This window comes from Macrotis lagotis, chromosome 1 (assembly GCF_037893015.1).
Source record: "Macrotis lagotis isolate mMagLag1 chromosome 1, bilby.v1.9.chrom.fasta, whole genome shotgun sequence".
In the NCBI taxonomy this organism is placed as follows: Eukaryota; Metazoa; Chordata; class Mammalia; order Peramelemorphia; family Peramelidae; genus Macrotis; species Macrotis lagotis.
This window is the reverse complement of record NC_133658.1, coordinates 507,980,244-508,004,884: the sequence shown is the minus strand read 5'-3', so window position 1 is coordinate 508,004,884 and position 24,641 is coordinate 507,980,244. Positions and strand designations below refer to the sequence as shown.

Below are 24,641 nucleotides of genomic sequence, written 5' to 3'. Positions count from 1 at the left end.
AGAAATAATTACAAGACAAAAGTAATAGTGAAAATCTCAGAGTTCTTGTGTGATGCAGAATTTAAAAAATACATTTTGATTCTACGATGCTATTTTTAGATCTACCTGACACAAGAGCAAAGAAATTTTAAAAAGTACTCTGAGATATCTATGTTTCAATTAAGCTGCACTAAGTAAACAAGGTTGTTTAATGAATAATAAAAACCTTCAAGATGGACTGACTTGAATGGCTTGAAAACTCCGAAGATTCATCTTTAATATCATCTTGTCGTCTTTGGACAAGGCGGGAAGCTCGCTGTTTGTACAGCTGATGCATTGCTGATTCAAGTTCGTTAATCAGTGGCACCTGCAAAAATACAACACACTACGTAACATCAAATTCTAGCTGCTTAAGTATTCGGGGGTTCCATACTAATCCAAGAATTCTGAAAAAGTATCCTAACTATGGTCAGAATAAAAAATGTAATTTAAAAAATACAAGAAATTAATCTGTTCCTGTAGTACACACATAAATTCTGTTCACAATTCCAAAAGTCTTTTGAATATGTTTTCCAATAAAATTTGACTAACTGATTATTTGGAATATCTTAATTTTTAAAAAAATGCATCATTAATTTCTCAGCAATAAGATCTGATTCTCAAAAATACAAAGAAGTTAACTATACAATTATCACTGACCAGTGCTAAAAATATATTATGCTATATGTGTATCATCTATATTTCTTTTAATAATTCAAATAATTCAACTGAATTAGTAATTTAAGATAATCCTAATACTGTCCTAAAACTTACAGACAGTAAATAACTCAGTGATTTATTGAACTTTTAAGCAACTCTGTCAACAAATAGAGTAATATTACTACATTAGGTTTCACTAACCTCTGTTAGGAACCAGGATTTCCTGTTATGAGGCACTAATGTCTTAAAAGTATAGTCAGGAAGTTCCACCTCTTGCCACCAAAGAATTAATTTCCTTTATTTTATTATAAGACAGTGAATTTTTACATGAATTATCAGTTTATGAAATCAATGAACTCTGCCTCCAGTTTATTAAAACATTTCTTGTAAAATCACTGATTCTCATTTAGCACAAAAGCTTTTATAAAAAGCACATTAATTCAGTCTTAATACAATGAAATGTGAATGCTTATTTCTTTATAATCTTATTATTTCAAATAAAAGTATCATGAAGATTTTACAAAAAGCTAACCACTACAAATACGTTTTAAAGTCAGAACTTATGATGGTTTCTTGATAGAACAAATGGAAAGTATTTAAGTGTTACATTTGTTTTTTTCTTAAAACGCTGGCCCCAAACATTAAAGCGGTTTGTTGAATGGAATGAACTGGAAATGGATAATTAAAAAAAAAAAGAGCAGGTACAAAGAACATTTCAGTTAAACAGGATTTGCACATCTACATGATTCCATTGCAAGGGAAAAAAAAGGAAATGTTCACTGAAAGGTGAAAATGATGTAGTCATTTTATTCTTGAAGAAGTCCTAATTATGGGGCATAAATATGTCCTCAAATCTTCACTTACTGTTGTTAGAACTAAAACTCAATAACTTGGGATCTATGTGAACCAATTTTTACAAATGAGATTACAATAATTTTGTCTTATATTTTCACAAAAAACACCCTATTCCTTGAAAAAAATTTTATGTATATTCAATATAAGCTTAAGCTCACAAGAAACTGAAGACAAACTATATTTTGCAAAGACTTACAAAATTCATCCTTTACTCTTAATATGACTTTCTCTAATGAAATTAATATAAATATGTATTTTAAAATTTTTGAATAGGTTTTTGATATGTAATTTCCCTAGTATTGAATGACTTTTAACAAAATCCACAGAAAATTCTACCAAAGTGAAATTCTACTCAAGTGAAACTAGATTTAATTTAATGACTTTGGCCTAGACAACATTCCCCTCTTCAAACCTCAAAGAACAAATAAACAAAATTCCAAGACTAAGCAATAATTTAGAAGTATATCTTTTTACTAAACTGGAAGCCAGGATGATGACTAGATGTAGAAGGAAAAACAAGACACTGAGAAATTAGAACAAAAGCTAGAGAGTCTGGCTTTGTTTAAAATCTGGAAACATTAGAACTTTATATTGTTGTAATTTCATCTTTTAGAGGAATAATAAAATTTGTAGTCTTGCACTGAAGCAATGTCCTTGCAGTGTCATCAGTGATCTGAATCTTCAAGATTATAATCCAACTCTGTTCCAAAAATAGTTCCAAGACAGACAACTCATGACAACATTAATTTTGAAGCATTTTCATAATAAAATTGTATGAATGCAATTATTCAAAAACTAAATGATATTCACTGCTAAAAGTAAAACTACCTACAAGAGATCAATTAAAATCAAATCCTATTTTAGTTCAATATATATGTAAGGTATCCGATAAATGTAAATTCCATTTATCTTATGCTTTTTATGTGTGACCTGTGATACTAAACACAATATGAAGTATGAATAATTTCTGCAAAACAAATAGCAGACTCCGTAACTGGTACAATTCATTGAACACTTAGTACAAATAGATGAAAGGGCCTATTTAAGTGGAGGGAAATAGCTAAAAGAAGCCTGAAACTCCCAGAAATTGGATTCTTTTGAAAAGCTATCTTTTAGTAGTTTACAAAACTACATGCCTTTAATTGTTTTAATTACTGAATTTGATTCAACTCAAATTTATTAAATTTAGGCAGAAAGTTTTGAAAAAACAAATGGTATTAATGCAAATGAATATTATTTGTACATGTAACTTAAAATGCTATCATCCACTGAATAGATGTCCTACAAATAAAAATATCACATAATCTAAGCTTAGTTATCTTCAAGTTAATTTTCTTCAGGCGTTCATGTTCCCAAATAATAGAACTTTACCTTAATATCTGTAAATATGCAATTTTCTGTACAAGAGCCAATTCAAAATCCCTTATTTTCAGTGAAAAATGAAAGATAACTAGTAAGGGTCACAGAAGGCTAGCTCCCACAATGAATTACAGGTTTAGATCAGTTCTATTGGTAGGAAAAACATTGCTATGCTTCTTGATGGTTATATCCAACCTCCAGTTTTGATATATGACCAATTATGCCTCCACTATTCCTTTACATATTGCCCCTAATCACTAAAATCCCTAACAAGGGACCACATATCCCAGATATTAAGCATGACATCTAATGTAGAAATTCAGTCAAAAGGCAAACACATAACAAAGTCTTAAGATCAAATCAAGACCACACTACTGCTGCTGTAAGTCATAGACTAGGTCTAATCACAGATCAACAGTGCTCATTAAAGAAGTCAAATTCGATCTAAAAACTATCTGTTACTAATCCCTAATTTTAGATTTTACAATATCTAAATAGCAGGGAAATAAAATACTTAAATGTTAAGCGTCAAGTCAAGTTTCCACAATATAGCAGATTATACACTGACCCACATAGACAACGACAAAAGGAAATGCTTTTTCTCAATCTCTTTTTAAAGGATGTTTTAATATAATTTTCTGCCAAGCACTCATTCCAAGGGAGAAAAAGGATAAAGGAGGAGGATGTGGGGATAAGAAGAGGACCATCTTTTTAAAGCTAAGAATGAAAGATCCATAAAATATAGTGTGGTGCTTATCAACTAATGTATGAAGCAATACATTTTGCAATTTCCATTATAATCTCAGAAAAGAAATAACTATATCATAATTTCTAATTCAGAAGAAAAATCAAGTAAAAGAACAATTGAAAAGAAAGGAGATTCTGAGAAAATTATCAGAAATGCAATCAATGAGCGACAAAACAAAGTGCTAAAACTATGCCCAATACACTATTTTTCTAAAAGCAAACATTTAGAATAAAATGACAACTGAAAAAGAATGATAGTTCAAAATGAATGCTTCTTGAAATGGATGATGCTATAATTTTTTTTTTTAGTTTTTGCAAGGCAATGGGGTTAAGTGGCTTGCCCAAGGCCACACAGCTAGGTAATTATTAAGTGTCTGAGGCCGCATTTGAACTCAGGTACTCCTGACTCCAGGGCCGGTACTCTATCCACTGCACCACCTAGCCACCCCTAAATGGATGATACTGTAATTTAAAGCAGAATACTAATGAAATAAAAATTACCAAATCTATACTAGGAAATAAAATCATTAAGTCATTTTATATGTATTTGGAATTATGTATAGAATTATAATAAACAAAGCTTCATCTAGTCTTTAAAAAGAAATCCCATCATATCCATATCTGAATTCTAATGCTTTAGGGAACGCCAATCGATTATGTACACTATGATTAAATCAAAACCTGTCTAAAAATACTTCAAATTCGATGAGGAAAGACACTCAAAGGTAGTACTATTAAAACTATTAACAAAATGATAAAAATAAAAACAGCATGACTTCTCATTATTTCTAAAACAAAATTCAATAGTATCAATTTTTTAAAAATAAGAAAGACGCTAAGAAAACCTAGATTTCCCTACTTTTGATTTATTGAAAGAGATTAATATTTTTGCATTCTTACCTTTTCACTGAAACACTCAAGCAAGTCTTGGACATACCCTCGCATTTCTTGCAAAAATTTATACCGTTCACCAATACCCCCAGAAGACCCTTCCAATCTTTCAATAGCCCTGGTAGAGTCCACTCGGCTTTGCAGATGTTTCTCATGTTGCTGTCGATTTGCTTTGTGCAATTCTTTCAAGGAGTCTAACCTTAGGAATTAAAAAAAAAAGGATAAATATAGTAAATTTATATCCAAAACCTTAAGTTGTCAGGACACTTGCAATAGTACAATATATAATGCAGTAAGTTCCAACGTTAGAGTATGAAAAATTTTTAAATGCACTTTTCATCTGCACTGGGTTTTTTCCTTTTCAAATAGCAGTTTAGGGACATTTCAAAGATATCTGGCAGGTTAACCAAATTCTCATTCTTTGTTTTGCCTTTCCCCCCAAATCTTGACTACACTTTTTCAGTGTCCAGAAGGTAGAAAATCAGATCTGTCTTCAACAAGATCATATGGTGACATTTTTATAATTTTTCCAGGCTTCCAGAGAAGTAATCCAAGAAGGTAGCAGAACAGAGTATGATGTCATCTTCCATTTAGTTTTTGAAGATGGGCCAGTGGCTCTTCATCGATGATATTCTGCATCTGCTACCCCAGACTAATGTTGCCTGAGGGAACAGAAAGCTAGAAGACAGGTCTTTAAGAAGTTGATCTGCCCTACCTGTCTTTAAGCTGTTTCTTTACCAAATCAATAGTAACAGGAGTCATCTCATTACTGGGAGTTTTGAAAGGGACTGTATTATCTGTTTTTTGAGATTTGGCTTCTGATGATCCATAGGCTGTATAACTGTAAGGAATGCCATACGATGAACCATAAGGCATTGTCTGGTAAGTATTCTGGTAGTACATATTCACTTCAGCAGGCTGACTCGCTTGAACCTGTAAAAGAAGGCATGTGATACATGAAATATTAACAACATAAATGTCAATTTATGCTTATAATAGAAAATGTCCCCAATTTTACTTAACATGTATTTAAAATTCTAACTTAGAGTTGTGCATTTCTTTAAAAACAAACAAAAACCATCAGGGAAAAGAGAGGGAGCCTACAGAGATCCCCCCCCCATTGTAACATCTTCAATTAATTCCTAACAATTGATAGAATTATTAGAGAATACTAAAGCTGAAAAAGGCCTCAGAAATTATCTAGTCCAACTCCATGTATAGAGGAGGAAAATGAGGCTAGAAAAGTGAAATTATTTGCTCAAGGTCACACAACTGGTTATAGTGACAGAGTCAAGATTACAATTCAATCCTCACTGTGATTCCTTTTCAATTTTCACAAGTTTCTTCTTAGCATAGCATACCAATTAAGGTCTTTCAAAATCTAGAGTCATCAAAAAGATTTACTCAAGACATAGATAATTTTTATCAGTATGGTTTATAAAAAAATATTGCAAAGTATTTATCCTGTTCTCCTCGGTAGGAGGCAGCACTGGACAAAGGAAGGGGCATGGGATTGGAGTCAGGAAAGATGTGGACTTAAAGTCTTTTACCAGCTGGGCGATCATGGGTTAATCACTTAACATGTGAGCATCAGTTTCCTCATGTTCAAAATCAGAATGCTACAAGTATCCAGTGATAGCATCTGTAACTAACCTACCTTACAAAGTTGCTAGAAATATCCACTTTGCAAACCTTCAAGTCACCTAAAAATGTCAGCTATTAATGACAGAATTGTAGGGTTGCCAGCAGTTGTTTAGCTAAACCTCAGTCAAAAGGAATCCCAACTATTAACATATGACAAGTGGTCAACCAGTACCTGCTTGAAGACCTCCAAAGAGGGGAAACTCATAAATTCTTGAGGGAGGTCCTTCCATTTTTGGGCAGTTCTTCTAATTGTTAGAAATCTTTCCTAATCTAAATATGTCTCTACAATATTCATCTGTTGTTCCTAAGTTTACCTCCTGGGACCAAAACAGGTGTAATCACAGCTTCCAAAATGGCAGTCCTTAAAAAAAAATCTAATGGCAGCTATCATATTCTTTCAAAATTTCTTCTTCTATTGGCCTTCACATGACTTCAGTTCCTTTAATTTAGCCTCAGGACAGGATGAATTCCAGTCCTCATCATACTGGATGCCCTCCTCTGAATTCTCTCCAGTTTACCAGTATCATTCTTTTTTCTTTTAGATTTTTCAAGGCAATGGGGTTAAGTGGCTTGCCCAAGACCACACGGCTAGGTAATTATTAAGTGTCTGAGGTCAGATTTGAACCCAGGTACTCCTGACTCCAAGGCACCAGTGCTCTATTCATTGACCAGTATCATACTTAAACCACTTTACAACAAGGTAACAAACAGTAAATACTCTGTGATTTGACAAGAGGCAGAGTATAGGGATGTTATTTGCTACATTTTTTCCTGGAAGGTGTTCCAACATTCCAAGACTGCAGTAACATTTTTTGACATCACACTGCTGATTATGGGGCTTAGTCCACCAACACCCTTAGATTATTTTCTGACAGACTACTATTTAACTATTCTTTCCTAATCCAGAAATTGAAGTTTTTTTGAACCCTATTGACTTTAATCTTATTTTCTTTAACCTGCCTTATCTTTTGAGATTCTAAATGTAATCCAGTTGTAGCTATTCCTCTCAGTCCTAAATAACTAAGGGATAAGTCACTTACGTTAGTATCCAAGTCAATGGTAAATGCCAAACAGTCCAGGGTCAAACATATCCTTGGGAGGCTTTGTCAAGTTGACAATGAATTATTAACTATTGCCAGAATCCAGACATTCAATCTATTTTGAATCCATATAACTTTATTATCTTACCTAGTCTATATCCACTTTTCCACGTGAATGAGATTTTATCAAATGCTTTCCTAAAAGCTAAGTAATTTATCTACATCTTCCAATCTATCAGTTTAATAATCACAGCCAAACCACCCCCCCCACTTAATTTGGTGAACCTGTCCTTGATGAAATAAAGCAGTTTATCACTTTGTTAACACTGCTTTCTTTGCTCAATATTCAATAATCATTTCTTTAATTGTCCATTCAAAAATGTCTCCTAGCATCAAATTGACTCGTCTATAATTTGGAAACTCATTTTCCTCCCCTTTTATAAAAATCAGGACACTGCTTCTTCTCTAACCTTGCAATAACCTCTCAGCAAATCACACTTGCCGTTTACTCCAGTATACAAAGAATGTGGTTTCTGTGTGACAAATGACCTGACTTCAAAGATAGGCAGGTGCTTTTTTATTATCTCCTTTACTTATCTTGAGTAGGAAATTCCTGTTCCTTGTTTTTACTGTTATTTCCAGTTTCACCTTTACAGAGAAAACAGATAAAACAGATCTACCTTCTCTATTGTCAGTCATCATCATCCAAAGGCCCTATTCCCCTTTGGATCCTTTTTTCTCCCAATAGAGTGCTAGGAAAACCCTCTATGCTGCACTCTGCTTTTCTGGCTAAGAGCCCTGCTGGCACTCTTGTCATAGGCTGTGCCAGGCTCTCACATTCACCCTGTTATTTTTTCATGCTTCCATCTTCTGTACTGGTCTTTTGAAATCTAAGTTGTTTAATGAGTTCCCTGTGCATCATCACTATCTTCAGACATGGTCTGTTTTTCCTAACTGAAATTATTTTTTTTTGTCTTCAAAATTTTTCTTGAATTTCCTATTGCTTGTGGGTTGACACCTTTGTCAGATTTTAGTCCAGAGGATCCTGTTTTTTTCTGAGACATTTCCTTACTCATAATCCAGGGAGTGTTCTGGACTCTGATCTTCCCTTCCTTTATTCCAAACTCTAGAACAAACTGGTCACCCCTGAGTTCCCACCATTTCCACCTCAACAACCTCTAACTTTGAGAAACAGTTCTGGTTTAGAATTCCCCTTTTTGATTCTTTGATCTTTTGAAGGATGAACTCATATCTCTGACAAGTCAATAAGTCAAGAGAGATTCTGCTTTTTGTCAGACCCCAAGTGGAGTCTGGATGAAGTCTTCTATCACTCCTCTATCAAGTCGCTGTGCCAAGACTATGATTCCTATCCTTATCTCCTTATCTCTTTCCTCTTTCTGCCCAAGTGGTCTGTAATATATTCTAATGACATTTTTGGTTTTCTCTCCATTGATCTTCACCCAGGCAGCATGATACAGTAGAAAGAGCACTGGAGTCAAGAGGATCTGGATTCAAATCCTGCCTCCAATACTTATTATGTGACACTGGACAAGTCACTAAACCTCCTGGATTCTTCATCTGTCGAAGGAGGGGGTTGGACTAGATGCCTCTGAGGTCCCTTCCAGATCTAGATCTATGATTTTAAGATTTCATTGAAAATTTTCCACCATGCTTCCCAATTTCCTCATAACATTCCATCTTAACACATGATACTAACCCTCCTCTTCTCTTCCTCTTTTTAACCTAGCTTCATTTTTTAATGAAGTACAATCATCCAGTTGAACATTACAGTTATGGATTTCATCTCACCAAGTCTCAGTGATGCCTATGAGATTAAATTCACCTTTTGTTAGGACCTTTAGTTCCTCTTGCTTGTTGCCTACATTCTGTGGGCATTTGAATAGCCATTTCAAGTTGTGAAGTTTTAGTACTGCCTCCTTTCCTAGATTTTTGTCTCCTGTGAACTTCTGGGTGTCCCGACTACTATTCTTCTGCCTTCATTGTAGCTACTCTCTATGGTGTCTAGCTTGATGGACATACATAGGCAGTTTTCTCCCTCATCTCAGCTTATAGAGTCCTTTTGATTAGATCTGCAAGACAGCCAGCAAATATATTCTTACCAGTCTTTGTTAGGTGTACTCCATTCCAGTATTTTAAATTGTGGTCCAGAAATCCAAATTTCATTCTCAGTCACCATTGTTTTAGCCAGTTATTAATTTTTTAAATCAATTTCTCACTTCTGTATCCCTTGCCTCCTGAGGAAAATATAATTCTGTCCTCTTGCCCATGATTTCATAAAATCTGGTAATACTCTTAATTTCCTTCTGGCAATATTATTTGTACCCATGTAAATCACCAAAAATGTGTGTGAATCATCTGTTTTGACGACTCTTGGGAGGCTCAGTTGTATCTTGGATAAATGCTCCCAAAAAAACAAGAGATTTGATAGCTGTCAGTTCCCTCTGAATAAGGACTCCCTAACCACTGCCAACCTTTACTCTCCACTTCTTCCTCTGACCCTTACCTGATGGCTCCTATAGCTCTTTCATTCTTTTTAGGGCAGATAGCTACTTTTGCCTCAGTATATCCAATTCCCTCCCTTCAGTATATTCTGAAATCTAGGTTTTTGGGACTAAGCACATAGCTGTCCTCTTCCTCGTCTTATGCGTGACAAATCTATTCTCCAATCTCCTGACAAGAGTCGAGAATTTCTTCCTCATCTCTCCTTTCTCCCCCACCCCCAAACCCTGCCTCAGCTTTCTTTAGAACACTTCATTTAACAACCTGGAGAATGGGAAGGGGTTACTTGAGTCCTTTTACCTTTTTCTTCTAGGAAGGAGGGTAGCTTACACTTAGAACCAGGGATGGGCAAGAGCCAGTTCAAACTGGTTTGTGAGAGCCAAATGTTAAATTTTCAAAGTTAGACAATGCTACAGATCAGGGTTTGATTTATTGTTGATAGTCTAGACTTAAGAAAATAGAGAAAATGTTGACAATGCAAATTAAACTTAAAAGTGTGTTGTAGATATATTTCCCCACCTCAAAGAAAGTTGGTTGTTAAAACATTTACCAGAACACCTCTACCTATAACAGTGATATCAGTTATAGTTTATATTTATTACTTAAGTCAGAAATCTTTCATAATATATATTTATATGGAAGGAAAATATATAGAGAAAATGACTTAAATAATTGTCCATGTACTACTGTATTTTTCAATTTAATGCAGTACTGGTGAGCTAAGTAATACAAATATTATTATTATTACCCCATTTTTTTAGATGAGGAAACTGAGGCTGAGAGAGGTTTAATCGTTTGCCCAAGGTCACAGAGTTATTCAAATGTTTGAGCTCAAATTCAGGTCTTTTTATTTCAAGTTAAGTTATTTCTTCTGGACACTGTTACTTTGAATTAACAACTTTGTATTACCTTCTGTTAGGTATTCTATAGTTTTCTACAAGGTTAATTAATTCTTTTTTTCTTTGAGTAGGTGTTAGAATAACAGAAGTGAGCATTATCCCTAACCAACAATTTTATCTGAACAAACAGAAAATCTCTTTTCTGAATCAAAAAAGCAAAGTACAGTGTAGACACTTCTAAAATTTCAATAACTGTTTTTCAATTGGTGAAGTGTGATTTTACTAAAAACTCACTTATTGGCTGGCAGATTCAGATGAAGAATTAGAACTATTTGAATTTCAATATTCTTTTTTTCATAATATTATTAATAGAATTTTCCTCATAATCTCTTACTTGACACAATTAATAGTTTTATGTAATAAGGCTGAAAGTACATGACAAATACTCATTATAACTTTTAAAACAACTAATGATTTTGAATAACTGATAACTAAGAAATACCCAAGAAATCTCTAAATTTAATTTTAAGGACTTGCCTGAGGTATGTTAATTCCTTTTCTTATCTGTTCTTGTTCCCATCGACTTAGCTCTTCATCCTGTTCCCCCGTTACTAAGGCTTCATCATCACTCCCCTCAATACCTATGAAAATAAATCATTTTAAAAAAAGATCAATATGAAATATTTCACAGTAGTGCTTATTTTACCTATCTTAATTTCTTAGTTCAGGTTTTCATTCACATAGAACACTTTCATAAAAATCCTACACAATAGTTTGCCTGTCAGATGTATGGAAAGGGAAGCAGTTTATGACCAAGGAAGAGATAGAGTACATCATTCAAAACTAAATAGATAATTTTGATTATATTAAATTAAATAGCCTTTGCACAGACAAAACCACTGTAACCAAGATCAAAAGAAATGCAGCAAATTGGGAAACAATTTTTGCAACTAATATTTCTGACAAAAGGACTCATTTCTAAAATATACAACGAACTGAGCCAAATTTTCAAAAAAAAAAGCCATTCCCCAATTGACAAAGGGTCAAAGGATATGCAAAGGCAATTTACAGCTGAGGAAATCAAAATAATTCATAATCATATGAAAAATTGCTTGAAATCATTACTTATTATAGAAATGCAAATTAAGGCATCTCTGAGATACCACCTCATACCTCTCAGATTGGTCAAATATGAACAGAAAGGACAATGATCGATATTGGAAGGGATGTGGGAAATCTGGGACACTAATACATTGTTGGTGGAGCTGTGAACTCATCCAACCTTTCTGAAGAGCAGTCTGCAACTATGCCCAAAGGGCAACAAAAATATGCATACCCTTTGATCCAGCAATACCACTACTGGATCTATACCCTGAAGAGATTGTGAAAAAGGGTAAAAACATCACTTGTACAAAAATATTCACGGAAGCCATGTTTGTGGTGGCAAAGAATTGGAAATTAAGTGAATGTCCTTCAATTGGGGAATGGCTCAACAAACTGGTATATGTATGGTCATGGAACACTATTGTTCTATTAGAAACCAGGAGGGATGGGAATTCAGCAAAGCCTGGAAGGATGAACTGATGCTGAGTGAGATGAGCAGAACCAGAAAAACATTGTACACCTCCCTAACAGCAACATGGGGGTGATCAACCTTGATGGACTTGCTCATTCCATCAGTGCAACAACCAGGGACAATTTCGGGCTATCTGCAATGGAGAATACCATCTGTATCCAGAGAAAGAATTGTGGAGTTTGAACAAAGACCAAAGACTATTACCTTCAAATGAGGAAAAAAAAAAGTTATCCTATTATGTAATTTTTCTATATCATACTTTATTTTTCTTCCTTGAGGATATGATTTCTCTCTCATCACATTCAAATGAGACCAATGTATACCAGAGAAACAATGTAAAGACAAACAGAATGCCTTTGGTGGGGGTTGGGGGGAGAGAAGCAAGAATGGGGGAAAAAATTGTAAAACTCAAAATAAATAAAATCTTTCTAAAAAATAAAATCCTGGGGGTGGCTAGGTGGCACAGTGGATAGAGCACTGGACCTGGAGTCAGGAGTACCTGAGTTCAAATCCAGCCTCAAACACTTGACTAATTACCTAGCTGTGTGGCACTGGGCAAGCCACTTAACCCCACTGCCCTGCCAAAAATAAATAAATAAAATAAAATCCTACATTCTGTTGTCTAATATAAAAGTAATCTTGGTTTCTTAAAGGCTATGCCAACGTATCTAAAATTCTGGTAGGTACAATGGTGCTGGAACTTTAGTATGGTCACACTGACAAAGTTTGCTCTTCAAATATTAGCCTTCCCAAGTAGCAGGAGATAATAGAATTTTATCACCAATATGCTGGTTATTGGGTTTATACATTTTATGAACAAGATGACCCATAAAACAAACATTCAAATGTTAGAAAATAGAACAAATCTGCCAGTAAATCTCTAGTGGCATATCCTTATCAATGTCAGTGGATCTAAACCTGGTAACTAAAGTGCCATGAGGCAAGTATTTGGACCAAGTCAAATAAATAAATACACACACACACACGCACATGCACACACACACACACACACACCACCCCCAAAGAAATTCATGCCAGTGGTAACAATATAAAAGCACTCTGGGATCAGTTTTCAAGATGGTGCTTTTTAAAAAGAGGATTATGAGGACAACAGGACAGCCAACTTCCTCTTACACATAAAAGCTTTAAGAAAATAATATATATGTACACATCAGGCGTCACTTCATGAAATGAGAAGAGAAGAAGTCTTTTGCAGATTTCTTTGGTAGTGGATATTTTAATTACCTCACAATACTGACTTAAAGATAGAGAAAATTATAAGACTCCCCGCTTTCCACTGCTTCTTTTATCAAGATCCTAGGGTTCCTTTAATGAGATCAGTTTAACAACCCACACAGAAAAAAAAAATAAATGAAGTAAAAATGCTCTTTGCCAGATTTATGGACAGCTGAATAGAAAGGCCCTCCAGCATATGTTGAGTCTAAGACTGAGTAAAACAGCAAGACAAATGGCATTTGGAAAATTTTGCAAAGCCTTTCCAAGCTTCTTCCTAACACAATTTCATAGCTTTTTTCCACCTGAATTTGCCTGTTGATACTGAAAGACTCCAAACAAGGCAACTTTCAAAGAATCAAAACTATGTCTGATGTATAGGATATGGTCAACGAAGGAAAAAAAAGTATTATTAGTTGAGTGAAGAAAAAAAATGAAAGATTAAAAAAATAAAAGGCATGGTCAGCAAAAAATAAGTATAAGAATAACAGCAATGATGACTACAGCACAAAATATAGTATAAAAGATAGTGCCCAGGATCTATACCCTGAAGAGATCATGAAAAAGGGCAAAAACATCACTTGTACAAAAATACTCATAGCAGAGTGTGTGTGTGTGTGTGTGTGTGTGTGTGTGTGTGTGTGTATGTATGTCACAGAGTACTATTGTTCTATTAGAAACCAGGAGGGATGGAAATTCAGAGAAGCCTGGAAGGATCTGCATGAACTGATGCTGAGTGAGATGAGCAGAACCAGAAGAACATTGTACACCCTAAGAGCAACATGGGCGGGGGGTGATGAACAATCTTAATGGACTTGCTCATTTCATCAGTGCAACAATCAGGGACAATTTTAGGGTATCTACAATGGAGAATACCATCTGTATCCAAAGATAGAATTGTGAAGTTTAAACAAAGACCAAAGATTATTTCATTTAATTTAAAAAAGTTATCTTATGAAATTTTGCTATCTCTTAAAAAATTTTTTTCCTTAAGGATATGATTTCTCTCAACACATTCAATTTTGATCAATGTATAACATGGAAACAATGTAAAGACTATCAGAATGTTTTCTGTGGGGGTTGGGAGGAGGGAAGTGAGATTAAGGGGAAAATTTAAAAAAAAAGATAGTACCCAGGAAACATGATTAGGAAATGAAGTAGACAGATCTCATAGTACATATAGTAATACAAATGTTTAAAGTTCTACTAGAACCTATCAAATTTTTAAAAAATCTCTCTCAAAAGCAGCATTACAGGGTGCTGGGTATATGCTTTAGAGGATAATGGACAAAACTGTATAGGATGAGAAGGTATTTCTACCAATTGTGTGAAAAATACATGTTGACATGATTAGTATGGTTGCTAAATATGTCAAGTACATTTATTACATTATTAAAGGAATTACTACTCTTAAAATGTTACCTATTTCTTCAGCAATTTTTTGCCTCTGTGACTTTTCTTTAACAGAGAAAACTATTCGACGTTTCTCATCGTCATCATCATCATCACTGGCATCATTTTCATCTTCTCGAACGAGGCGGCCTTTACCAGGTTCATGATCATGAGGTGCAAAATCACCAAGTTCACGGGCCATCTGACGTTTTTTCCTAGCAGCATGAATAAAAGCAGCATCTGGGATTTCCCCTAGAAACAAACAATTATTTTTTTAAAAGATACAATTCAGTAGAGAAAGTTTTTCTTGTTACAACTACAGATTTTATATATTTTAAGGAAAAGGGTGTGCAAAATTGGACAGAAATCAGAGTTACTCTTTAAAGTTTTAGAAAGTCAGTTAAGAAGCAGGTATCCAGCATCCATTATATGCAGAACACTGTAAGTTAGTGCTAAGGGGTTCAGAAGCTTTTGTCTCTTAAGGACATCTTTGCTATGACTACTTTCTAGTGCTAGCTGACTATAGAACTTTTTTCTTTTGAATATCAATACTCACACTATCCATTTATTCAATCCAGATCAAACTGCTGATGGAAACAATATAGAAGGAAGTTGGCAGAGCTTCCAATCCTTGCTCATTATTTCTAATTGCTTATTAGCTATTTAGTTTATGTTTAACCAACCAGTACTAGAGGTGCCCTTCAAAGTTAACAAAAGTAGCATCTTAGCAGTATAAATTATTATATAAAGCAAATGAGAATTATGCAAAAAAAAAACCCCACCAAAACTAAATGTTCACACTCTTGACTTTCCACTGTCCTGCATCTATTGGATTCTCTAAGGCTATCCCCAGTGTAGCCAGAGGTCAAAGACAGTAAACCAATTCCTTATATACCACAAATATTCACAGTAGCAATTTTTTAGGGGGTAGTAGCAGAGAACTAGGAAAAAATACATATTCTTTTGATGAGAATGGTTAAACAAACTGAGATACAGAAACATACTAAAGCATTAGTGTTTATAAGAAACAATGAGTATAAAGAATTCAGAAAAATACAGAAAGACTTGTTGATACAAAGTAATCAAAACCAGAATAGCAATATACACAGTATCTACAATAAGGGAAATTATCAATTAGCAAGTACTGACCTAGGATGTGCTGAAATAAGATCTAGGGATACAAAGGAAAAAAAACACTACAATTTTTGTTTGCTCTAAAGTAGTTTTGAGGGTAGGGAGAAGAGAATACATACAAAGCACCATCATCAACCAAAACACATTGAGCAGTGTGTAAATATGAAAAAGCTTCATTACAGAGAATAGAAAAGACTTCCCTTTGTAGAGGTGGGGCAATTACGAGTTTAGAACATTAAAAAGATGGAGAGTTTTCCTGAGTTGCTTTTTCACCTTTTCTTTTATTATTTTTATGGAGAATGAAGTCTTTCTTTTTTTTTTTTTGGCAAAGCAATAGGGTTAAGTCACTTGCCCAAGGTTACACAGCTAGGAAATTAAGTGTCTGGGTCACATTTGAACTCAGATCTTGCTGACTCCAGTGCTGGTCTTCTATCCACTAGACCACTTGGCTGCCTCAACCCTTTCTTTTAAAAAACATTTTTTGTTTGAAGGGATTACTGAGCAGCTAGAAGACAGGGAAGGTTATTTGGAAATGAATGATTTTTAAAAAGACATAATAAACAAATAATTTTTTTTTTGAAATTAAGGACCATGTGGCTGTGAATTTGTTTACGAGTCCTAGTAGAAGATAAAAAGAACAAGAAGGAGAACATGGGATAAAGAGTATGGCAGTAATAAAAAAAATGGATTGTTACTATAAGTTTTTGAAGAAGTTTCACCCAAATGAGAAACCTTTAAGGTTCTTTTTTTTTTTTAAAGGTTTTTGCAAGGCAAATGGGGTTAAGTGGCTTGCCCAGGGCCACACAGCTAGGTAATTATTAAGTGTCTGAGACGCATTTGAACCCAGGTACTCCTGACTCCCAAGGCCGGTACTTTATCCACTATACCACCTAGCTGCCCCTAAAAACAATAGTTTTTAAAAGACACTTAAAACATTTCAGATCTGGGCTTAAGTCAGAGGCTTGGCAATAACTATCTTTGTTTTTAGATGTTAACATTTAAATGGATTAATTATAATTCTGTCTTGTCCTAGACAAAGAGAAAAGATAATCCTACAGTAATTCTATGCTAATATTTATTCAAGTTATGTATAACCTCTGAATGCATATTATTGTGAAAAACTTTAGTGATGTCCCAATCTCCATCTAGAAACTCTTATTATCTACCTTCATGTCATGTATTAAAAAAATGTATAAAAAATAAATTGACTGCAGCCTTGTCCTCCCTTCCCTGAAATAAGAGATCTCAAGCAAGTTGGCATAGGTCACCCCACAATAGATATACTAATTTGACATTATACATTTTTAGTAAGTACATACCTGGACGCAAAACATTCAAAGATGACAAAGCGTTTGAAAAAGTTCCACCAACTTTTGGTTTTTCTTCTTCCTTCTCGCTCTCCACTTCCATTTCTTCTTCACCATGTTCACAGATAACAGCCCCATCTTCTAGATTTGGATCCTTAGGCTGCCCTGCTTTGTCCAAAGGCTGTTCAGCTAAAGGAAAAAAAAATTCTAAAAGGATACATTTTCCTTACCCTAAATTTCATTATCAGAAATACAATTAAAGGAGGCAAAGGGATGCCTTTCAAGAGGATTTCTTTATTCAACTATGCTCTAAGAATAATGACTGTCACCTCCCCAAATCTCCCTGCCCTTTAGGATTTGTGCAATTATCTTGAATACCAAGTTAACATAATTCATATGCTCCAGTTTTTATTATGTAGTTTGCTCTTTATCTTAAAATTTTGGGTGAAAGGTTTTTCATTCTCCCCAATAATTATTCAATAGTGTTTAGCACAGGGCCAGGCACATGCTCAGGAAATGTTTATTAATTGGGAGAGTAGATTTGTTCAGTTTTTGGTGAAGCAGACACTAATTAGATTTATTATTATCATCTTTAAAAATTTATCCTTTTTGATATGATTTCTCTCATATCACATTCAACTGAGATCAATGTATACCATGGAAGCAATGTAAAGACTAGCAGAATGCCTTCTGAAGGAGGTGGGGGAGGGAAGCAAGAATGGGGAAAAATTGTAAAACTCAAATAAAATCTTTCTTAAAAAAATATCCTTTTTATTTTAGTCTTTAGGCAGAGGTATTAGTATAAATAATTTTGACTTTCTCCTACAGCGCTAGAATTTGAAGTAATTGGCTATCTAAAACAAGGTGAATAAGCTTCAGTAAGCTTTAATCTAGGTCTTTCTCAATTACATTTTTTATGGATTTAAAAACCATACGGGTTTTCATTCATCTTTTTTCTAATTTGAAGAACAATCATTTGTACTAAATCACCTGTAGGGCAGGTAAGGAAGAAATCTGAAGTCAGAACATTTGCATTTAAATCCCTTCTATAATATTTCCTAACTATGAGAGTAAGTCATTTCACTCCCTGAACCTCAATTTCCTCATCTATAATATGAGGAAGTTAGACTAGATCAGGGGCTCTTAATCTTTCATTATCATATACTATCCTTTGGCAATGTGATACAGTCCATGGATCTCTTATCAGAATGTTTTTCAATATGTAAAATAAAGTCTTACAAAGAAAAAAGTTAACAAATTATCTAAAGCAGATGATCTTTAAAATTCTTTCCTGCCCTAATATATAATTTTACGACCTGTGTTGTAGGCTGGGAGGTACTAGCAGGAAGTACATTAGTCAATCAGTAGACTAGTAGAAATTAGAGACAGTTTCACCTTCCCCTTATCAAATTCTAAGTGCACTTTCCTTCAGTCAGGCCTTGGGCCTTGTTAATCTACCTAGACAAGTATCAATATTTCTTCCTCTGCCATTTGTTATGACCCCTGTGCTGGGAAGCCAGGCTGTTATCAAATCTTCTTATCCAGGCCAAGTTTGTTATATTCTTTGTTTTGAGAAGATTTCTAAAGAGATGACTTCATACTACTACTATTAGAGTTAATAGTTTAAGTAGTGAAAAATTTCAAAATAGCATACATATATATAAACTAATGTAAGCAATTAATATAAATTAAAAATTACACTAGTCATAACAATAAGAGATATTTTTCAATTCTCATCTTCACAATGTTAGCTTAACTCTTTCCAAATCTTCCCCACTCCACTTCAAAAGAAAGAGAAAAACAAAGCTCTGAGTAGGCTAGCCTTAACATCACTCCCTTTCATATACTCTATACTATAGATGGGATCATCTCCAATCCGTCTAATCTCTATCTTGCCACTGGGCCCAGACAGCTTTGGAGAAGTAAGGCTAATGACTCTACAATCCTCCATCCCTCACTTGAATCTGATTCACTTGCAAGTTATGACAACACAATGCTGATGTCATGGCCTTCTTGGAGAACCAAGGACAAACAATGAAGGATGAATACAAAAGACAACACAACATTTCATCTCGTCACCATACTAGAATGTTCTTGAATGTTCTTCCTTATTACTGCTAACTCTTTGAATCTCTAGCTTTCCTTATGGCTCAGCCCAGGTGTTCACTCCTATCTGAGGCTTCTACAGATATCTGGCAGCTATTAGTGTCACCTTCTGCATCCCCCCCAAAATTACTTTTATGTATTTTGTATTCACTTTTCTGTGCATATACTTTATTCCCCAAACAGAAAGTTGCTTAAAACATAGACCTATTTTTTAAAATCATCAGTACAATGTCTTGTAGAGAGTGAGCACTAAAATGCTTATTAAATGAATTAAATTGGATCCAGGGTTTCCTACTTGTATTATCTTATTTATCTTCCTCAAAAGACCTATCTATACCCATTTGCTCTTCTTTCTCTCCAGTTTCAGAAAGAGGTATAGGTATGTACTCCCTCCTTTAATTCTATTCCTTTTTTACTCCTTTGAAACCTTGTTATTTTGATTATCCTTTCTCTGTAGCCCTTTTCATCTCCACTGGTTCTTTTTTTCCTAAGAATATATATGATGGGTCTCCTCCAATCTTAAAAAACAAAATTAGAAAAACCACGCATATACACACAAAACTTCAGTAAAATATGCTGTTTCTTCTAGGGCAGGGATTATTAAGCTTTTTTGTGTGTCATGGACTCTTTTTATACTCTGATAAAATCTGTGGCTGTGGATCCTTTCTCAGAATGTTTACTGGTTATATTCATAATGTAAAGGTATACTAAATTTCAGTTAGAGAGTAATGAAAATAAAGAAGCAATTTATTTTTCTACCAAGTTCATAGATCCTCTTGAAATCTATCCACTGACCCAAGAACTCCAAATTAAGATTTCTTGCTCTTCTTTTCCTTGTTAAATTTCTTAAGTAACCACTCTATACCTTCCACCTCCCATTTACTGTCTCACAAGTTACTTTATTTTATAACAACTGGTTTCAAAACTAAAACAATTCTTTAAAAGGTAAACAATGACAATTAGCAAATTTAATGATCTCTTCATAGTACTTCTTGACTCACTACAGAATTTGATAGTGTTGAATCCATTCATAAAACTCTCTTCCCATGTCTGCTCTAACAATCCCATTTTTACTTTCTACTTCTCTTTCTCCTGTATCTTTAAAGTTGCTAAACCTTAACATTTAATTCTGTTTCTTTTTGCTCTTCCTCAATGACCTTGGTCACTTTGAGCTTAACTATTATTACCTTATTATCTATAAACCTAATTTTCCAAATTTAATTATCAAACTTGACCTCCTCTCCCAACCTACCTTTCTTCTTAAACTGCCTACAACATACATGGGTCTCAAATTTAACATGAGTAAAAATCTGAAGCCACTATCTTACCTTCCACAAGATGGATTCTCTATTCCCTTCTGCATTATTAATGTTTTCATTACTCTCAATCTTAAAGTCTTGTCCATTTTTTTACATCTTTCACATTCCCTCTTCACTTCCCTTATCTAAACTGTCATCAAGTCTTACTGTTTTCTTCTTTGGAAAATATATGCAAATTAGTCCCTTCGTTTCCATTTCCACAGTTATTACCCTAAATCAAGTAGTTATCATCCCATAACTACTTAAGTTTCCTTGCCTCTCTACTCTCACTGTCATTACCATTACTTATTTTAATAAGGTTTTTTAATTGTGACATAACAATCAGACAAAAACATTTCAACATACAAAGAACAAGAGAGTTATATAAGAAACTGAATGTCGTATGGCTTTTTATAATGTGTATATATTATTTTCAACTAAGTAGTAACAGTATTGCTCTATGTTTGTATCTCTTTTTTGCACTTTAGTTTCTTCTAGGGACCTGCCCCTTCAATCATACCCTCTTTTTTTAAACCTCTCTTTATCCACTAGATTCTTGTCTGTTGTGTTTAAATATGCTCAGATAATTCCAAATTCTTAAAAAACAAACCAAAAAACCCCATTCTAGTTTTTTTTCCCCATTGCCAAACTCCCTGAAAAAAGATCCCTACATTAGTTACTGTTTCATTCTCATTAGCTCCTCAACCCCTCAAAAGCTTGCTTTTGTCAATCACTTAAAAAAATTCTTTAAAAGATCACCAATGATCTTATAGTTAAATCTATTGTATTTTTTTTTTGGCCCCCATCTTTCTCTTTCCTAACTCCCTTCTGCCTTTGATACTATGTACCACACTGTCATCCTAATTATTCTCACCTCCTGGGGTTTTTCTTATATAGTCACTTTGTCACTCTGCTTCCTACTAATCTGACAATTCTTTCTTTTCTCTCGGTGATTTCATCAACTTCCATGGATTCAACTATCATCCTCATGAAAATGCATAAAAAAAACTAGATCAACTTGAAATTCAAGATCACATCTACACACAACTGGAAAATAAGGGGAGAGTGAAAAACCAGGGGAATATCAAAACTGAAAAGTTATTTCTGAGTGACAAACTTCCATAATTCCATAGGAATTGAGGGAATTTCAGTGGCAGTCAAAGATTTAACATTTTCTTTAAATAGCTACAATATAATCTCATAACTCTAATGTAACAAATTGGAAAGAGGTTCCCCCAAAATTATTTCACATTCAAACTAAGGAGTCATATTCTTTTCTATTTACCGTCTGCTGAAGAATTGAGTTCTGTCTTAACCTTTGATTTTTCAAGATCTTCTTTATATTCTTTCTTAAGTAGTTTTACAATCTTTTTGCTATAACTTGATTTCTTCACTTTGAAAACTTCTTCGGTTTCTTTAAAAAGAGAAAATATTCTTGTAAGATATCTGTATCTGTCATATTCAATTTAAACAACTTTAACCCATACTGAAGCTGCTTTGAATCTTTCACTTTATTTGTAACATCAAGGAAGGAGAAAAATGATTTTTTTTTGGTGTTTCCTTCACTCTCATTAATAACACTTCAGAAAGTTCTTTTTTACTTTCAAACTCTTGTGCTAGTGGAGAAAACTTTGAAATAATAAAACCTGCCAAATATTAAAATTTTGAAAGTAATTTTATTAACAACAACAAAAAAAAAAACTGACAGTTAATTCCCAAGTCTAGTTTCTGCCTAGGACATTTCAAAGGGAAGTCTATATTTCATGGCATGTCAATTTTATGCTTAAAAAAATAATTTGGGGGTGGCTAGGTGGTACAGTGGATAGAGCACCAGCGCTGGAGTCAGGAGTACCTGAATTCAAATCTGGCCTCAGACACTTAATAATTACCTAGCTGTATGGCCTTGGGCAAGCCATTTAACCCCACTGCCTTGCAAAAATCTAAAAAAACCCAATTTGGTGTACTCTAGCTAAACAACAAAAAAAGAAAAATACCTGTTCACTTATATATCTTAATGCAGTGTCCTATGAATTGTATTAGTGACTTGTAAATGTTATTTCATTTCATTTATAAAAAAAGCATGCTGTAGTTCAAATCTTGTCCTCCAAAATCAGATTGTCCTAACAATCTGACAGTTCTTTTTTAGTCTCTCTTGCAGTATTATTATTCTTGTCCTGACCTCTAAGTGTGTGTGTGTGTGTGTGTGTGAGAGAGAGAGAGAGAGAGAGAGAGAGAATATGCCCCTTTCTTTTTTTCTCTCTGTTGGTGATTTCATCAGCTTCCAAGGATTCAACCATCATCCTCAAGAAAATGTATTAAAAAAATTAGATCAGTCTGAAATCCAAGATCACATCCTCACAAACTCCTGGAAAATAATGGAAGAGGGAAAACAGAAATAAACAAAAAATGGCTCAATTAAAAAAAAAGTTGGGATCTCCATTCTTTGTAAAGTAACTTTCATTAGCCTCAAACGTGTATTTCCAGGAATCAGAAATGCATTTCACTGCTGACCTATGGGATACACTTGGGCAGATTCACTTTCTAAAAACGGAAAAAAAAAACCCGGGAAGCTTTAAAAAAACCTCGCCCGATCTTGTGAATTCTTTCTCATTTAAGGAAAATCCGAGCGCCTATGCCTCCATGGGGCTGCTCTGGATGCAGGCCTCAGTTGTTCGGTGTCTAGAGGGTCATTTCCCCGCTTTCCTCGCTCCTTCGAGGCGGGGATGTTTGGGGCCACAACTCGTCTGGAGGAGCGGGCGGCCACGTTCCCGAGGGGACACGAGGGAGCCGTGGGCATGCGTGGGTCCCCCCAAGCCCAGCGCGAGTGGGGGTCCCGGGGGGCGGTTACCTTCCTCTTCGTCCTGGAAGCTCAGCAGGCTGGCCCGGGGCGCCTCTTTGTTCTCCCGCGGCCTTTTGCGCGGCTTCAGGCCGTTGCCCTGCTCGGCGCCGGGCGGGAAGCCGGGCCCGGCGTCGGCCCCGGGGCTGGGCAGCAGCGGAGCGGAGGAGGCGCAGGCGGAGGCGGAGAGGGGCGGCGGGCCGGGGCCGAGGGGGGGCGGCGGCAGCTCGCCGCCGGGGGCCCGGTCCCCGGCGCCCGGCTCCTCCCCCGCGCCCGGCGGCAGCAGCGGCGGCGCCTCCGGCTCCTCATCGCGCTCCCGCTCCTCCTCCTCCGAGTCGTTCCTCTTGCGCACGTTCACACGCCGGGCCTTACGGAACATCGCCCACCGAGCCCGCGTCCGGGGACCGCGGCCCTCACACGGAGCGGCGCCCAGTCCACAGGCCCCCACGGCGCAGGCGCCCGCTCCGAGCCCCCGGCGCTCCTCCTCCGCAGCCCGCGCACGAGCGGGCCGGGGGCCGGCTCCCTCCGGGGCAGGCGCTTTCGCCTGCTGCCCCCTGCTGGCCCGGAAGACTCACGGCGGCCAGAGAGGCGCAAACTTCGCGTGGCACTGCGGGGGGGAGAACCATAGAGAGGACGGGAACGTGCGGCTAGAAGGTCCGGCCTGCTCGCCCGCCCTCGGGTCGGCGGTCAGGCGTCACGTGGGCTTGCCTCCCTTCTCGCGCCCAGAGAGGCGGGGCGGCGGCGAGTGCGGCTCGCCCATGAGCGGAGCAGAGGAGAGGGCTACGGGAGAAGGCACGCCGCGGGGGCGGCCCCGGCCACTGCTCTAAGCAAGCGGGGAAGCGCCTGAGGCCAACACCGGCGGGACTTCTCCTTTGCTGGGGAGGGGAGTGCCTCCCCTTGAAGAATTTAAAACTTTTCAAAATGACAATTTATTCATCACAAACCTGCCTCGTCTTCTCCCCACCCCCATTTGCTGGGTTTTCGTGTATTTTTGTGGTATTTGCAGAATCGTTGATAAGTGTTATTGGTCCCCCACCTCCAATAAAGGAGTGGACTGGGCACCTCAAAAAATGGTTGGTCATAGGGGCGGCACCGGCCCTGGAGTGCCTGGGTTCACATCCGGCCTCAGACACTCAATAATGACCTAGCTGTGTGGCCTTGGGCAAGCCACTTAACCCCACTGCCT

At 36.1% G+C, this 24,641-nt stretch overlaps 1 protein-coding gene across 2 annotated transcripts in view; it reads right to left on the bottom strand.

Annotated features, from left to right (window-relative positions):
* Positions 1–23,896, bottom strand: part of PAXBP1 (PAX3 and PAX7 binding protein 1) — a 39,839-nt gene extending 15,943 nt beyond the window's left edge. The window contains exons 1-8 of one of the 2 annotated variants that reach the window (XM_074214091.1): positions 23,468–23,896; positions 21,905–22,033; positions 17,228–17,404; positions 14,805–15,026; positions 11,111–11,214; positions 5,246–5,463; positions 4,540–4,729; positions 223–364 (exon numbers count right to left, since the gene is read on the bottom strand). In XM_074214091.1, the coding sequence (XP_074070192.1) occupies positions 223–364; positions 4,540–4,729; positions 5,246–5,463; positions 11,111–11,214; positions 14,805–15,026; positions 17,228–17,404; positions 21,905–22,033; positions 23,468–23,834 (1,549 nt within the window). In that variant the 5' untranslated portion in view covers positions 23,835–23,896. The remainder of the gene's footprint in view (positions 1–222; positions 365–4,539; positions 4,730–5,245; positions 5,464–11,110; positions 11,215–14,804; positions 15,027–17,227; positions 17,405–21,904; positions 22,034–23,467) is intronic. The other variant, XM_074214092.1, reaches the window with a different exon arrangement.
* Between the last annotated feature and the right edge of the window lie 745 nt (positions 23,897–24,641).